General features: G+C 46.2%; 1 protein-coding gene across 1 annotated transcript in view; it reads left to right on the top strand.

The window, feature by feature from the left end:
- LOC135892459 (sodium- and chloride-dependent betaine transporter-like) overlaps positions 1-16,475 on the top strand; it is a 56,988-nt gene extending 40,513 nt beyond the window's left edge. The window contains exons 12-14 of the mRNA XM_065420252.1: positions 6,975-7,075; positions 8,463-8,633; positions 16,314-16,475. Of these exons, the coding sequence (XP_065276324.1) occupies positions 6,975-7,075; positions 8,463-8,633; positions 16,314-16,475 (434 nt within the window). The remainder of the gene's footprint in view (positions 1-6,974; positions 7,076-8,462; positions 8,634-16,313) is intronic.
- Positions 16,476-17,795: the final 1,320 nt, after the last annotated feature.

Here is a 17,795-nt window from a genome sequence, read left to right as displayed (position 1 = left end):
ATCCCCATCATTGGAGGTTTTTAAGAATAGGTTAGACAAACACCTGTCAGGGATGGTCTAGGTTCACTTGGTCCTGCCTCTGAGCAGGGGCTGGACTCGATGCCCTCTTGAGGTCCCTTCCCGCCCCACGTATCTATAAGTCTATGAATACGCAGCATGCTAACACTCAGCAGGATAGTGACTCCCAACAGGGCTGGCTTTCTTCTTCGTTCCCAGCTGCTATCATAGAATCATAGAATATCAGGGTTGGAAGGGACCTCAGGAGGTCATCTAGTCCAACCCCCTGCTCAAAGCAGGACCAATTCCCAACTAAATCATCCCAGCCAGGGCTTTGTCAAGCCGGGCCTTAAAAACCTCCAAGGAAGGAGATTCCACCACCTCCCTAGGTAAAGCATTCCAGAGCTTCACCACCCTCCTAGTGAAACAGTGTTTCCTAATATCCAATCTAGACCTCCCCCACTGCAACTTGAGACCATTGCTCCTTGTTCTGTCATCTGCCACCACTGAGAACAGCCGAGCTCCATCCTCTGTGGAACCCCCCCTCAGGTAGTTGAAAGCAGCTATCAAATCCCCCCCTCATTCTTCTCTTCTGGAGACTAAACAATCCCAGTTCCCTCAGCCTCTCCTCATAAGTCATGCGCTCCAGACCCCTAATCATTTTTGTTGCCCTCCGCTGGACTCTTTCCAATATTTCCACATCCTTCTTGTAGTGTGGGGCCCAAAACTGGACACACTACTCCAGATGAGGCCTCACCAATGTCGCATAAAGGGGAACAATCACGTCCCTCGATCTGCTGGCAATGCCCCTACTTATACAGCCCAAAATGCCATTAGCCTTCTTGGCAACAAGAGCACTCTGTTGACTCATATCCAGCTTCTCGTCCACTGTGACCCCTAGGTCCTTTTCTGCAGAACTGCTACCTAGCCATTCGGTCCCTAGTCTGTAGCAGTGCATAGGATTCTTCCGTCCTACGTGCAGGACTCTGCACTTGTCCTTGTTGAATCTCATCAGGTTTCTTTTGGCCCAATCCTCCAATTTGTCTAGGTCCCTCTGTATCCTATCCCTACCCTCCAGCGTATCTACCACGCCTCCCAGTTTAGTGTCATCTGCAAACTTGCTGAGAGTGCAGTCCACACCATCCTCCAGATCATTAATGAAGATATGAAACAAAACCGGCCCCAGGACCGACCCTTGGGGCACTCCGCTTGAAACCGGCTGCCAACTAGACATGGAGCCATTGATCACTACCCGTTTGAGCCCGACGATCTAGCCAGCTTTCTATCCACCTTACAGTCCATTCATCCAGCCCATACTTCTTTAACTTGGCGGCAAGAATACTGTGGGAGACCGTATCAAAAGCTTTGCTAAAGTCAAGGAATAACACATCCAATGCCATTACAGACAGGCTAAGAGTGCCCTGACTTCATTGCTAGTAATTCTTTTCTACATGAGCAATCGGTGAGGTTGTCACCAGGATGTTATATGATCACAGTTGGGAAGGGATGTGGCCTGTGCAATTGTGAACGGGGAGGCGTGATGCTCAGGAGGCCGTCTGTCTGTAAATGTGGTCCACGCCCTGGCAGTGTTTGAGAAGCCCTGCAATAGGGGGAATGAAATCTCATTGCCCTAGAATGAATGGAATCCTCCCCCCTAGAATTTAAACACAGCCCGGGTTTTCTTTCACAAGATCACCTGGGGAGCTTCACCTTTAGGATGCATCCCTCAAACAGACCTTCTCCTGGTGGAGATACAGAGTCACACAGGGATTGGGCCCCAGGATCTGTTCCCTTTTTAGTAAGAGGGAGGGAGGAGAGTAGCTCCCTTTATGGGACTCTTTCACTAATTTCTGTAATGTGTGTCCAGCTACGACAGCTCTGGGCTCCTTCCTGCATATAAAGATTGACAAAGAACTAGGGATCCCCCTCACCACCCTCATGGAGCATTACTCCTCTGGCTAACTGCATGGGTTATCCCTTTCTCCGGAGCACTAGCACTGACCATCAGATACCGGACATAATGATCCATCTGGTCTGATCAATTAAGTCAGATATGATTCTAAGAGGTGCTGACTGCCTGCAGCTCTCACTAAAGTCAAGGAGGGATGGGGGTGCTCAGCACGGCTAAGTATTAGACCCCAAGCCTGGAAATGTCTGATCTCTAAGCGACAACACTCACGTTATAACTTGAGTGAAACTTTGCAATGAAGATAAGCCCATAATCAGTTCCTGCAGGAATTAAGCTCTTTTGGAGGGGTGGGTGGGGAGGAGAAGAGGTTTATAACTCCTATGATTGTGGAGACAACCTTCCAAAGGGAAGCTGAGGCAGCGCTGTCAGACTGAGTTTGGAGAGAGAGAAGCCATTGTTTCTCTATTGTGATACCTTACACTGCTCCTTTGGCAAGCAGTGAAGCCAGCCACTGGAGAATTCCACCTGCATAGGAGAACCTCAGGAGGGGGTAGTTGCTGTAGTGACTTTATGCCAACCCCTCTCCCTGTAGTCGGTGCAGGAGATAAGGCCGGAGGAAGGGAGCATAGCCCCAGTGACCCCTGGCTGCCACAACACCCCCTTGGGACCATTAGCAGTCAGTGTCTAGTAGAGAATCCACCAGACTTGTCTAATTTATGCCAGGAACAGGCCGTGTGTTTGCACAGTCTAGGATTGAGGAGCTACAGGGAGCAGTTCTGTGCCCTAGCCCCAGCTGCACCAAGTCCATCGAGAGGCGTGAGAGTTCTTCCCACCTCACTGGGGTGCTGTGTTTCAGGAGCTCTGCTGTCATTGTGATTGTAAACTCGCAGGGCAGGGACTCGGTGTCTTCCCGTGTGTTTGTGCAACGCCCAGCAGAATGGGGCCCTGATCGTGATTGGGTGCTACAGCAATGTAATTAACACATAAGAATGAATTACTTTTTTTTTTTTTTTTTTGGCCCTCCTCCCATCTTCAGCATGGATTCCTGGACAACTAATCTTCGCCATCTCCTCTTCTCTTTCATAACGTCATCCCTGACTGGTGCTCTTTCCTTCCCCTCTCATGCCTCCACTCACTCTTCTGCTTTCCTTTCCCTTCTGCAGCTTTAGCCTGCTGAACAGGTACTTGTGCTTTCCCTGCCATCCAATGGATGGGTTGCTTAGAGGGCTCTGCTGCCTCTTTGCCAGACTGCCATATTTTAGCTTCTCTCTGGTTATGCTTTGCAAACTCATGTCTTTAATGCCTCCTCATCAGTCTCCCTCTATTTCGGGCAAGGTGAAGGCCTCTGGGGACTTTATCCTGGTCTAAATATTGCCACATAAGGTTTGCATTGGAGACTGCCAGTGTCTTTCCCTTTGTTCGCCTTCAATGAATTCTCTTTGCCCGTGCCTTGTGCTGGTTTCCAGTTCTCCCACCTCATGACACAGCTCACTCTTGCCCATGACTATAGCATTTTCATGGTCAGTAAACTGTCCCTTGGTTTCTTCCCACTCACACATGCACCATCTCTCTGCTTCATTCTTCATCACTTTCCTTAGAGCCCATGTTTCTGTTCCATGGAAGGTTAACTGTCAACCTGATCTTTTCAAATAGCTTCCCCAGCGGCTTCTTGTCCATCCTGGAGTCTTCTCCTCAGCTCTGCCTTCTGCTTTGGAATAACAGGGACTGGTTATCTGAGGCAAGTATCCACTTTAGCAGCTTTCCCGTCCACTATGATCTATTCTTGCTCTACATTTGCATGTGACATTTCAGAGCTATGTCTCTGCTTACTGTGCAGATTGCTTATAATTTAATCTGCAGACTCCCAAGTCCTGGTAGCTCACACTTCTACTCCCCCGCTCCCCTCTATCCCATCCTGAACTGAAATGACTTTTTGAGCCACTTTTGAAATGAGCCAACACCATGGCTGATGAATTCCAGTGTAGACAAGTGCCAAGAAATGCATGTTGAGAAGAAGAATTTAAAATACCCACATGCACTGATGGCTTCTGAATTTGTTTCATCCTCTCAGAAAAGAGATCCTGGCATCACTATGGTCATGTCAGTGAAGGTGTCTGCTCAGTGTGTGGTGCTAGTTGAAGATGTGATTGAGGCTTCATTAAGAAAAGAGAGAATAAAACAGACAACACGGCTGTTCAGTGGATAGCTCAGAGAACAGAGAGTCTGAAGAACTTGGGCCAGATCCTCAACTGGAGCTATGCCAGTGTGCACCAGCTAAGGATTTGGGCCGTGGTTTCCATTCTGGGCTTTCCTATTGCTTAGCTGGGCAGATCTTGGACAAGTTATTTGGCTTCTCTGTGCCTCAGGTTACTCCTCGATAGAATAGGGACAATAATATCTACTTTTGTAAAGTGCTTTGAGATCCTCAAATGAAAGGTTCTATAGGACTGCAAATGATGATTATGCTACTCTATGAATGGGTTGTATAGTTGAATTCTGCTTTTGGCTTTGGTGAGTTCATCTCAAATTAGAGAAAGAAGGGCAATCAAACTGAGGATGGTAGTTACTGTATGAGCAATTGCACCTTTTTATCTTTTCTCATAATACAAGAACAAGGGGAGACAGAGAGCCACAAATTTAAAATGGATTGAAGGAAATCTTTTTTCCCCTAATGCACCATATAATTAACCTGAGGAACTCACCATTGCTGGATAGTCTTGAGAAAACCAAAATTTAATAACTTCAAAAATGGATTAGACACATTTGAACTTGAACAGCATCTGCGGTTCTTATAGGCTAGAGAAAACATTATAAGGGCTCTGCATCCTGATGCTTCAGGGCATAAACAGATCACCAGCTGGGTTCAGAAAGAAACTTCCCCTCTGGATATAGGTTTGCAAAATTAGGGGAACTGTCAATGGGGTTTTTATGTCTTCTAAAACATCCAACACTGGTCACTTGCAGAGGAGATATTAGGGTTCATGGACTATTGCTTTGTTCCAGTCTGGCAACTCTTAGGATGCGCAGGATAAAAGCAGACATGTCTGTTCCTTCCAGCAAAGATCGCTTTGGGGAGATCTTTAGGGCATTTCCTCCCGTAATGCATATAGTCCTTCTTCAGCCTGATTACTTTGTCATTTGCTTGTGAAAGGTAGATCATGCAAACCTCATGTTCAAGGGCACTCCAAATCCATTCATGTCAGGTCCCACCGTGTTCCACTGCATCATCCACTGCTTACAATGGGTGCGCTGGAACCACAGAAAATGGTGTTTATCTGGAATACATTTGGAAAAGGAAACATTAACGATACTACTACTAAATATAATTAGTAGAATATGGATTCCTGGGCAGAGATGTCTTCTGTGTTCTCCTTGCTATTGTTTGGTATATTTGCTTTTGAAAAAGAGCTCTTTTCCAGTCATCCAGGATTTCCCTTCCACTTGATCCTGTAGAGAAATCCAGGATGAACGTTTTTCTTCATACAATGCACAGCATGTGGAACTCTTTGCCAGAAGATGTTGTGAGGGCCAAGACTATAACAGGGTTCAAAAAAGAACTAGATCAATTCATGGAGGATAGGCCCGTCAATGACTATTAACCAGGATGTGCAGGGATTGTGTCCCTAGCCTCTGTTTGCCAGAAGCTGGGAATGGGTGACGGGATGGATCCACTTGAAGATTACCTGTTCTGTTCGTTCCCTCTGGGTCACATGGCATTGGTCACTGTCAGAAGACAGGATACTGGACTAGATGGACCTTTGGTATGGCTGTTCTTATGTTCTGTTCATGATACTCTATTGACTTCAGCAGATTTACACCAGGGATGAATTTGCCCAGGCTGTATTTAACATCACAATGTGTTCCTGTGGAAAGATTGTGCAATGTCACACATACTATTCCATGGTCCTGTTTGAACCTGGAAAGTGATATCAGTAAAGCTGGTCCAAAAAAAGCTTTTTCCCCCGTATGGAAAATTTCAACTTTTCAGGAGAAAAAAAGAAACCCACCACACTGAATATTTGTGCCCAAAATCAGAAATTCAGAAATGCTGCCTCATGGCCAGACTATCTATCCCTTTATATGCCCCAATCTCCCCTCTTTACTGAGCCACTGCAGTGCATCATGGGAATTACATGGATGTGGTGCACCATGGAAGATGTAATACAGCTGGGGAACCCAGCCACAGACAATGAGGGCATGAGCCATCCACTTCAACTCCCATTAAGCACCATGTCAACATTTGCAAATAGATTTTTTTTTTTTATTGCAGCAAAAAGTTTTCAGATTTTAAACAAAAAAGGTCAAACTTTTCTATGGAAAGTTGACACTTCATGGAAAAGTTTGCTTTGTCAAAGACCCAATTTGCCTTAAAAAACATTTTGAGGGAAAATATTGGACCAGCCCTAGAAACCAGCTAGGACAATTAAGCTGAAAGCCCCAGATGTATCCATCTGGTTACTAGGGCAGAATATTCTTCAGAGAGCCCCTCTACCCAGAGCCACACAGTTAATCTAACAGAACTGTCTCTTGTTGACCTACGGGGCACATTACAAAGCCTGTGTACACCCACAGGTTTATTCTGCGGGGGCGGGGGTTCAGCTAGGTTAGGGAGTTCTTTTAGGCCCAAATTGTTAAGAGTCGGTGCCTAAAGTGAGACACCTAGCCATAGGGGTCATTTCAGAAAAATTCAGGTGGGCAAAATTTGCTTTCCTGATGACCCCATCCCAAGGGGGGGTGGGGGTGGGAGAAGGGGAGGGCAAAAAGTGGAAGACATAATGGAGCATGGGTGAGGGTGAAAACCAAGGTCTAGCAAGGGACAACTGCCCCTCTTGCCCCATAGGTATAGGGGCGTTATTTGCGATCTCCATATTTAGGCATCTAAATAAGTGGCCTGAATTCCAGAAATTCTGAAAACCTGGAGGACCAAATAAACCCCTGCTGTATGGAATTAGAGCTTCCATTTTAGTAAAGCATAACTAAACCTGGACTTGGCATGAGTAATTTCTGAAGAACAAAAATTCTCACCCCCTTTACCTCTCTTTCTCTGTCCTTTCCTCTGGTGGTCAAGGTGCAGACCGTTTCTATGACAACATCGAGGACATGATTGGTTATCGGCCGTCGCCGCTGATTAAGATGTGCTGGCAGGTTGTCACCCCTGGTGTTTGCCTGGTAGGTACAAACTATGGTGAGGCATGTTTGTACAGGGATCCTAGAATCTGAGTGAAGAAGAGAATTTGAGGGTGCACTATTGTTTCATAGAATTGCTGTGGAGGAACAGTAGCTTCTCCGTAGTTGAAGCTGGAATCAATTTCCATTGTAAAGCCTTGTCTTAGGTCTGGAAATTTCATTTAGCCTGAAAATTGGCATATTTATTCTGCAGGCAAAGGAGAATGTATCTGCAAAGCCTGAAGGGAATTGATCAAATCATTTTTGAATTTCAGCCCATTAAAGAATTACCTTGTTCTGAAATGTTCTCTTCTGTCTACATTTCTATGACTCCCGGTAGTTCAAAAACATCTTGCTCCTGCACCTTGCTTTCCATAAAGTCAAATCACCTTGAAAATGCACCCACCAACTATGTTTGAAGAAAACAGTTTATAATTAAGGGAAGATATTAACTATTTTTGTCTCCTGCCCAGTTCCGTTTTCATTGATTTCAGCAGATGGTATGGGCCTAAACCTGCTCCCATGAACGTCATGACATTTGTTTGCCATTGACCTCAATGGGGTCAGGATCAGGCACTATGGCCAAAATCTTCAACAGCTTGGATAGGCACAAATAGCTTTTGGAGCTGCCACCTGAGGGCTCCAGTGGGAGTTGAAAACAATCAGGGAGTTTTCAGAGCTGCTGCTTGGTCATGCATGAGTTGCTGAGAGCTCAGTGGTTTGAGTGCTCTATAGGGCTGGGTGCTGGCTGAGAGATCATCTTTCAACGAATATTTTCAGAGAGGGCCTTGGGTGCCCCAGGGCTGTTCTCAGTGCTCAAACGTCAGTCCTGTCAGAGGCATGACTAAGCCAGGAGTCACCAGAGACAGTACCCAAACTGCAGCCCCTGATTGGCTGCTCCAGAGTTTCTGCACCCTGACTACAGAGAGCTTACAAATAAGGACCTTCCTCCTACACATACATTGGAGAGAGAGGGAATTTCCTGGAGGTTTAGAGGATCCATGTTGGAGAGGGCAAGGCGAGGTAAGGATTTGGGTAGGGACTGGAAAGGTGGCTGATAGGAGGTAGAAGAGCACAGAGACTCACATCCCAAAGGTTCAGGAGAGTGGAGGGGTTGGTGAATGGAAAACAGCACAGCGGGGAGGGAAAATTCCAAAAACCAAAAAAAAAGTTTCAAAACTCAGCTAAGGCTGGTAAGTAACAGCAGTGTACATACCCATGACATTATTTCCAACTCCCAAACACTTACGAACAAGGATATAACTAGGTAAGGAGATCACAAATCTTCTACTGCTTATACATCCCTTGTCAGGAACCGTCTCTCACCACCTGTTTCTGACTCACCATGTACCCACCTACTATTCTGACTTTTATGTTCTTCATTCCTCAGGTGACTTTCCTATTTTCACTGATCAAGTACACCCCCCTCAAATATAACAACTGGTACGTGTACCCTCCGTGGGGCTACGCTCTGGGCTGGTTGATGGCTCTCTCTTCCCTGATCTGCATTCCACTCTACGTCATTTTCATCCTGCTGAAAACCAGGGGCTCACTAAAGAAGGTAAAAGAAGGTCCAGAACTTCTAGGTCCCAGATTCAAATCCAGCCCAGGTCATCAGTTACTGAAGACTGTGTGAGTGCTTCCCATTGGCTTGTGTGAAAGGAATAGATGGTCTCCATCCAGTACAATAGAACCTCAGAGTTATGAACCCTTGGGAATGGAGGTTGTTCGTAATTCTGAAACGTTCGTAACTCTGAACAAAACATTATGGTTGTTCTTTCAAAAGATTAGAATTGAACATTGACTTAATTCCTTGACTTTAGCAAAGCTTTCGATACAGTCTCCCACAGTATTCTTCCCAGCAAGTTAAAGAAGTATGGGCTGGATGAATGGACTATAAGGTGGATAGCAAGCTGGCTAGATCATCGGGCTCAACAAGTAGTGATCGACGGCTCCATGTTTAGTTGGCAGCCGGTTTCAAGCAGAGTGCCCCAAGGGTTGGTCCTGGGGCCGGTTTTGTTCAATATCTTCATTAATGATCTGGAGGATGGTGTGGACTGCACTCTCAGCAAGTTTGCAGATGACACTAAACTGGGAGGAGTGGTAGATACGCTGGAGGATAGGGATAGGATACAGAGGGACCTCGACAAATTAGAGGATTGGGCCAAAAGAAACCCGATAAGGTTCAACAAGGACAAGTGCAGAGTTCTGCACTTAGGACGGAAGAATCCCATTCACTGTTACAGACTAGGGACTGAATGGCTAGGAAGCAGTTTTGCAGAAAAGGACCTACTGGTTACAGTGGACGAGAAGCTGGATATGAGTCAGTGTGCCCTTGTTGCCCAGAAGGCTAATGGCATTTTGGGCTGTATAAGTAGGGGCATTGCCAGCAGATCGAGGGACGTGATCATTCCCCTCTACTCGACATTGGTGAGGCCTCATCTAGAGTACTGTGTCCAGTTTTGGGCCCCACACTACAAGGAGGATGTGGAAAAATTGGATAGAGTCCAGCGGAGGGCAACAAAAATGATTAGGGGTCTGGAGCACATGACTTATGAGGAGAGGCTGAGGGAACTGGGATTGTTTAGTCTGCAGAAGAGAAGAATGAGGGGCGATTTGATAGCTGCTTTCAACTACCTGAAAGGGGGTTCCAAAGAGGATGGATCTAGACTGTTCTCAGTGGTACCCGATGACAGAACAAGGAGTAATGGTCTCAAGTTGCAGTGGGGGAGGTTTAGGTTGAATATTAGGAAAAACTTTTTTTCACTAGGAGGGTGGTGAAGCACTGGAATGGGTTACCTAGGGAGGTGGTGGAATCTCCTTCCTTAGAGGTTTTTAAGGTCAGGCTTGACAAAGCCCTGGCTGGGATGATTTAGTTGGGAACTGGTCCTGCTTTGAGCAGGGGGTTGGAGTAGATGACCTCCTGAGGTCCCTTTCAACCCTGATATTCTCTGATGAATACAGCTTTGAAACTTTACTATGCAGAAGAAGAATGTTGCTTTCCCTTTATTTTTTTTAGTAGTTTACATTTAGTACAGAACTGCACTGTAATTGGGTTTTGGTTTTTTTGTCTCTGCTGCTGCCTGGTTGCATACTTCCAGTTCCAAATGAGGTGTGTGGTTGACCGGTCAGTTCATAACTCCGATGTCCGTAACGCTGAGGTTCTACTGTACTAGTACGAAACCATCTCAGCAACTGGCCCTAATTGAACCTCTTGTTAAGAGGCTTAGAAGAGAGGCCACAGATGAATAGAGGTGTGGGGAATAAAGTACCCTCCTGCTCCCAGAGGTGGTCACTGTGGATCACATTTGAGACACACGAGTGGGACAGTGGGGATCAAGGTAGTCCTTATGCTGCCCATGCTGTCCTTGATCTGTGGCACTGTCAGTACAGCAGTTTTCACGATCGTGAATGTCATTCAGACAATTCAGTGCGTAACATTTCTTTAAAGTGATAGACCTGGTTCACTGAGGCCTGGCACCGTGTTCGTTGGTTACATCTGTGTAAAGTTGGCATAAGTTAGAATGGGAGCAATTTGCACTAGTGTAAAATGATGACACGAGATGCAGGGAAATGGAGAATCTGGCCCGAACTGTTTGGAAGTGCTTCAAAAAGAATATAGTGAATCAATGTGGTGACCAAGTAGAAATGTCTCCTAACTACCTCTCCTCTATAGGCATGTGACCATATCTGTCAGTTCTTTCCAATGCATCCCTTTTCCTGTCAGCCCTTTGATTCTCTAGCTGAGAGTTGTAATGTGATGAGACTGGAAGGAGCTGTGTAAGAGAAGGCTCTCTTGCCAATATCATTTGAGACCATGAAAGGATAGGCAAGAGGCCAGTGTAGATGAATGGAGGGATTTGGAAGGAGTGCAGAGAGAAACCAGAATTGTGCATTTGGCTGGAACAAGTCCATGGAGAGTTTTAAAAAGAAAGAGGAATGTTTTGGACGGGATGCTGTAGAAAATGGGGAAGCAGCAGGGTCATTTGAAGCTGAGGCTGAAGGTGATGTGGTGAGGCTTTGTGGGACAAAGGTACTTTCATTTGGTAGCTGCCAGTTTATAGGAGCCCAAATCCTGAAGCCCTTACTCAGGCAAAATTCCCAGTGACTTCATTGGAAGATTTGCCTGTATGAGGAGTTATGGGTCCATGGTCAATGGGCGATACACAAAACAGTGGTCAGGATCGCCTCCTATGATAAAACTCACAGAATGGGGCTCAGAGGAGGACATCTCAGTGAGGCTCTCCTTGGCTAAGTCCTCCCCAATCCTTAATGTGGATGCAGTTATATTGGTATAAAGGTGCCTTTTGTGGGTATACCTTAATCGCCTTCCCACACTAGAATAAGCTAGACTGGTATAAGCACTTTTATACTAGTGGAACTGTTCTTAGCTTTTAGCTGTGGAATCTCCTGAGCCTAGTGGCGCATGAAGCAACCCATTTTCCCCACTGCTGTCTGTCCAGAGCAAGATGTTTGACTCATTAATATGTAGACTCCATGATGGCAACATCATTTTCAGTCATCCTGCAATGAGTCATTCATTGTCCTCCATGCCTTCTTTTCCCCCCAGGAAGAATCCAATTTAAGACATACCTTGTGCTTCTGCTACGGGTAACCTGATGTTATGGCCAAACCACCATAGCAGTCTCTGTCTGATCACAAAGGTCCTGGTGGATTCTCCTTCACTCACAATTTTTAATTCAAGATTGGATGTTTTTCTAAAATATAAGTTCTATGGCCTGTGTTATAAAGGAAGTCAGACTAGATGATCACAATGGTCCCTTCTGCCCTTGGCATCTATGAATCACTGAGTCCTCAGTCTGCTGACCCATGTGATGCAACTTTCTCAATGAATCTTCTCAAGGTGAAAATCTGTTCCGAACATGACCTACCAGATTGAAATCCAGCCTGTTCTTCCCTGAGTACTTTATCAATAGCAGTTTTCATCCCATTCAAAATGATAATACAAAACACTTTCCCAGGTACAGCTAGGAGTATCACCCTTCTCTACTTATCACAAATAAGCTGTTCTACCTTTTCAGGGATTTTGCAGATAACACCTCTTCTCCAATCTTTGGATGGGTGTCCCTTGTTCAGACCACTCTTCAACTGCCTGCACATGTAATTGACCATCTCTTCCTCCCCAGCATTTAACATTTCAGCATTTGTTTTATCCTAGCCTGGTGCTTTAACACTCTTCAGCTGGTTTATAGCCTTAGTTCCTTCCTCTGATGTGATTACTTGTAGTGATGTAGATAAGACCTCTATGTCTTCACGTTTCTCAGTATGTGTTAATGGTTCTGGCTGGTTTAGCACAGCCTGGAAATGTACCATCCAACAGGCACTCTGTCCATCCTTTATGGTTGAAATCATACAGTCTTGAGCTTTTCTACACAATTCTACAAAGATTAGAGCATTGTGATGTCAGTTGTTTTACTAGAGAACTTTTTAGAATCCTCTCTCCTATGTGCCTCCGCAGTGTCTCTTGCTTTATTTTTCATCCATTCTCTATGATCTCTTCTGGCTAATCTTTTAACTTCCTTGTCTCTGTCCGCATATTCTTGTTGCAGAATAGTTCTTTTACTGCTGTCTCATTCTTGTTGCTTTCTCTTCTTTAATTCTTTCCTCTATTCAACTAGCTTCCATGTATTTGGTTGGAGCCATTCTTCTTTCTTAGATAGTCTCATCCCACATGGTAATCCTGGATGCATCCTGACTTGCTTCTTTGAAAAACTCCCATTGTTTTTCTGTCATCCATCTGTGTCTTTAACTCTTCAAATCTATTGCTAAATTTCATCTTGAAATGTGCCTTCACTGTTGGATCTACTAACTTTCTAGTATCATACATACCTTCTACCTTGAGTGTTGTTATTTTTTGTTGTTTTATTTTGATTGTCCCAATAACAAGATGGTGGTCACTTCTAATACTAGCACTCCTATACAGCCTGGTGTTCAACTGTGATCTTCTCTAGCACCTACTAAAGGCAACATGATCAAGCTGTTTCTGGGTGAAGCCATCATTTTACCTCCACGTCAGTTTGTCTTTCCTTGTGTGAAAATGCATAGATTGCATAGGACACAGAATTATAAAAACATTTTCCATTGTCAGTTTGTTCTAATATGCCATTTCTGCCCATCATGTGCTCAGATCCAGTATTATCATCGCCAACCTGTGTATTTAGATCTCCCATAGAGATAATATCATATTTATTGATCTTGCCAAGGACGCTCTGCAACCTTTCATAGAAACAATCTTTGCCTTGTTCATTGCAATCATTGTTAGGTGCATAACACTGAACAAGTGTGACTTTTGCTTGGTTTGTCATAAAGCGAGCGGTCAGTATTCTTGAATGTGCAGAAACCCATTCCTTCAGTGTTGTAGTAGCTTCCTTGCTAAACTTAACCTTCCCAATGTTTATCATCTTCTCTTCAACCATGCCTTCCAATGATAATTAGATGGGTCCAGTCCACCTTTTCTCAGTCAGTCCAAGTATACTTAGGACAAAGATTTTCATTTCTCTGATAATTTGTGTCAGTCTACCTGTGCTCTTGTCACAACCCAGTGGTCCCGTCCCTGAAGGGGTCCCCTGCGGAGGCAGATCAGCATTGTATGTTGCTAATGCTGTTGCAAGCATTGCAAGGCATTTTGGGAAGGGTTAAAGGGTTAAAGGTGTGAGTGTGGAGTGGAAGATTCCTTTGCAGGTTGCGAGAGACCGAAGGGGGAGGAAGGGAGAAGAGAACGGGTTAACTCAATGCCTCAGCTCAGCCCAAAGATAAGACGCTGCCTCCAGTCCAAGGTCACGGTGCTCGAACAGACTCTATGCAGCCAAAAAACCTGTAGCCACATCTGCTTCTTACCCAACTCCAGCCAACCGTGGGAACGGGGGTCAGCTGGGCAGGGGATCTAACATTCCAACTCCCAATTCTTGACTTACTTTTAGCTGTGAAGATACCCCATTTCCTTGTGGATTTGATTCTCCAGCATCAGAATGTCAGTACTGATCAACCAGCAAATCCAGCTACCTTGTTGCACATCATGGTTCTCCACAGTTGTTATTTGTATTTGCAAATCTGTGACAGATTCATCTGGTCTCCGGGCTGTTTCTGTAACAGAGCGTTTTTGTAAGACCCGTGGACTGCCTTTAATTTGGCTCCTACCCTTTGACCTTTCTGTCTTGGGTGACCCTACCACGAGTTCTACACCTGCCAACATAGCTCTCAGGGTACCTGGAGCACAGAAGCATACACACCACATCAAGGTGCAGTCCCTGGGGAAACTATAGCTGTCCTCACACTGGAGGGGTTGTTATTGCATTAACGAGACCGATATAATTAAAGTGGTAAAACTTGTGTGTAGACAAGACTTCAGTTACCTAGTCTACAACACAACCAGCTTACACAGCTGAAAGATGTTAAACTGTCTGATATTAAAGGTAGATGGGGGCCTTTGTGACTTAACTTTCCCAGCTGTAAAATGGGAATGATACTTCTCCACCTTTAATAAGCATTTGGAGATCTACAGCCAAAAAGTTCCTGTAGGTGCCAAATATTTTATTATGATACATTAGTGCTAATTTATAAGTGTGCTCAAGTGACTGATTTAGTCAAGTTACAGATAAGAGATATTTTTTGTTTACCTCTCACTTTGTATTATGTCAGATATAACTTCCATGGACTTTTTAACTGCCTCTTTATAAAGAAGCTTCTGAGGACATGGATTAGAAATGCAGGAAGGGATCTGTCCACCTCCTTCCCGCCCCCCCAAAATGAAAAATCCTCAATGAATAATTGTTCTGATTTTGAAACGGAGTCTCCCTGACGGCGCTTGTGTTCCTCTTTCTTTCACTGCCTATGAATATTTTAAGAAATGCATGTACTGGCTGCAAAGCTCCAAGGACCAGCATACTGTATATCAAGTGACTATTGCAGTATATTCATGGAAAGCACATTTCTAATTGGTAATTGTGACATTCACACCAGCAAGCTGACTCCCAGAGGTCCACTGGGCCAATCAGGAAACAAACATTGTTACCTTATGTGACCAGCTAAAAACAGCTCAAATTCCAAACAAGCTACAGGCCAAGAACTATGCCAGAAATTACTGGATCAATATTTTTGAACAAATTAGAAAAAAACAACAATCTGTTGGCAGGCAATTCACAAACAGAGAGAGAGATTGTCAAAATTAGTTATAGAAATGAGTTAATTGCTCAGCCCTGTTTGTGATGCGGTCTGTAAGCATGTGATCAGATGAGTGGTGTGTGCTGAGCCAGACAGTCTGAGTAGAAAGACACATGTAGCTATGAATATCAATGTCTGTTAGAGAAATGTTTTGATGCTCAATGAATCTGAAAACCACCGAGAAACACTTCGTTGTGGTAGTCCCAGGGAGTGCAGGGTCTCAGAAGGGTATAGGGTGTGAGACGAATGCTAGAAACATGGAGGGGGGGGAGATCTATAGCTAAAAGCATCTCTCTCTATGGCACTGCTCTGTGGGTAGGTGTGTGCAGTGGGATAATATTACCTCGTGTTTTCCATCCAATGATCGCAAAGCATGGCACAGCCTCTAATGAAAGCCTCCCAGGACCCCTGTAAGGAGGGCAGTGTTAGTAACCCTGTATTACAGTTGATGACACGGGTACAAAGAGCTGAAGATGCTGATTTTTCTATTGACGTGAACTGGATCTGGGACTGAGCAGCAATTCTTTATTATCAGCCCTTCGAATCGGATGAGTTCAGAGGAGCCACAACTCCCATTGAAGTCAGCGGAAGTTGTGACTACTCAGCACCACAGAAAAATGAAGTCGCAAGGGGCTTGTCTGAGGCCACTGGAGATGTGAGGCAGAACCAGGAATAGAACCCTGGTGTACTGATTCCCACTCCTGTGCCTTAAACAGAAAACCGTCCCTCCTCCCATAAATACATCTCTAGTGCGCCTTGCGATACATGTGTCCCAAAATGTAAACAAATAGCAACATTGTAAGCCTGGAGGTTGAATAATCATGGATGAGAACTGGCTAAAGATCAGAAAAGTAAAGAGAGTGTGTGTGTGTGTGTGTGTGTGTGTGTGTGTGTGTGTGTGTGTGAGAGAGAGAGAGAGAAGACGGGGGAAAGGAATGGAATGTGGAGCGTTAGCTCTCTGAAATGCCTTTGCCCACAGCAATTACTGTGGATTGCTATTGGGTGTCAGTTTATCAGTTTAATTAACAGAGATTCCCTCTGTCTGCCTGTCTCTCTGCAGAGGCTAATGCAACTCACTTCCCCAGCGGAGGACTTGCCTCAGCCAAAGAAGCACCGGGCTAGCGTGTCTGAACCATTGGAGAGCCCCAAAGCAGAATACAGGATTTCATCCCCATCAGCCAAGGAAGTGCTCATAACCACAGAGAAGGAAACTCACTTGTAAAGCATATGGGAAACGATTTTGCCTTTGCATTCTGGTCACAGGCGTGCACAGCACATTTCATTTGGGTGTGCACGCAGGGAGCCTCGCCCAAGCCCCACCCCGATCCACTCCCTCCCACTTCCTGCCCCCTGACTGCCCCCCTCAGAACTCAACCCCCCCCTGCTCCTTGTCCCCTGACTGCCCCCCCCCTTGGGATCCTGCCCCTAACTGCCCCCCAGGACTCCACCCCCTATCTAAGCTTCCGTGCTCCTTGTCTCCTGACTGCCCCCTCCTGAGACCCCCCCACTGTAACTGCCTCCCTAGGACCCTACCCCCTACCTGTCCCCTGACTGCCCCGACCCTTAGCCACACCCCCATGCCCAGACAGACCCCTGGGACTCCCACGCCAATCCAACCGCTCCCTGCCCCCTGACAGGATCCCCAGAACTCCCGATCCATCCAACCCCACCTGCTCCTTGTCCCCTGACCGCCCCCTCCAGAGACCCCCCTGCCCCCTAATCACCCCCAGGGCCCTACCAACTATCCAACCCCCCTGTCCCCTGACTGCCCCGACCCCTAGCCACACACCCCGCCCCCTGACAGCCCCCCTGGGTCTTCCACATCCTATCCAACACCCTCATTCTCTGTCCCCTGACTGCCCCCGAGACCCTCTGGCCCATATCCAACCCCCTGGCCCAGCCCGGCCCCCTTACCACGCCCCCGCTCAGAACAGAATCCCCACCAAATCCCACCCCCGAACATCCCCTTGACCAAAGACGTGATGGCACTTATGGGACAGGCGCAGAGAGCGTCAACCAAGCTGGAGCACAGCGGTGGGAGAGCGCTATGACTGACATAAGTCAAAGGTCATGTGTAGTGCTGGGGAGGCAGCGATTGGCTGGGCAGGCCCAGGCAGGGGAGCAAGGGGGGTCACGGTAGCAGCGTGGGGTTCACTGTGTGACACAATTACAACAACTTTGTGCAGCTGCTGGGGAAGTTTGTACAGGCAGCAAATACACCCTGCACGGGCGGGTGGGACCCTGTCACCCCGACTCAGAGGTGCTGACTTTTGGTTTTGCCAGTGGGTGCCCCATCCTGGCTCCACCCCCTTATCCAAGGCTCCGCCCTCACTCCACCTCTTCCTGCCCCATCCTCCTAGACCCCCCCTGAACGCCACCTTCTTGCCAACTCCCTCCCCTAAATGCCTCCCAACAGCTGCTCACTCCTTTCTGCCCCCTCCTGCCTTAAGGGCGAGGTGTGGGTGCTGGAGGGGCACTCTGCCAGTTTTGAGGGGAGGCTATTTTCAACATATTTATACACTTTCATTCTAGTTATTGAAAG

This window comes from Emys orbicularis, chromosome 1, assembly GCF_028017835.1.
Source record: "Emys orbicularis isolate rEmyOrb1 chromosome 1, rEmyOrb1.hap1, whole genome shotgun sequence".
NCBI classification, from domain to species: domain Eukaryota; kingdom Metazoa; phylum Chordata; order Testudines; family Emydidae; genus Emys; species Emys orbicularis.
The sequence above is the reverse complement of the archived record's forward strand: the minus strand, read 5'-3'. Positions and strand labels throughout refer to the sequence as shown.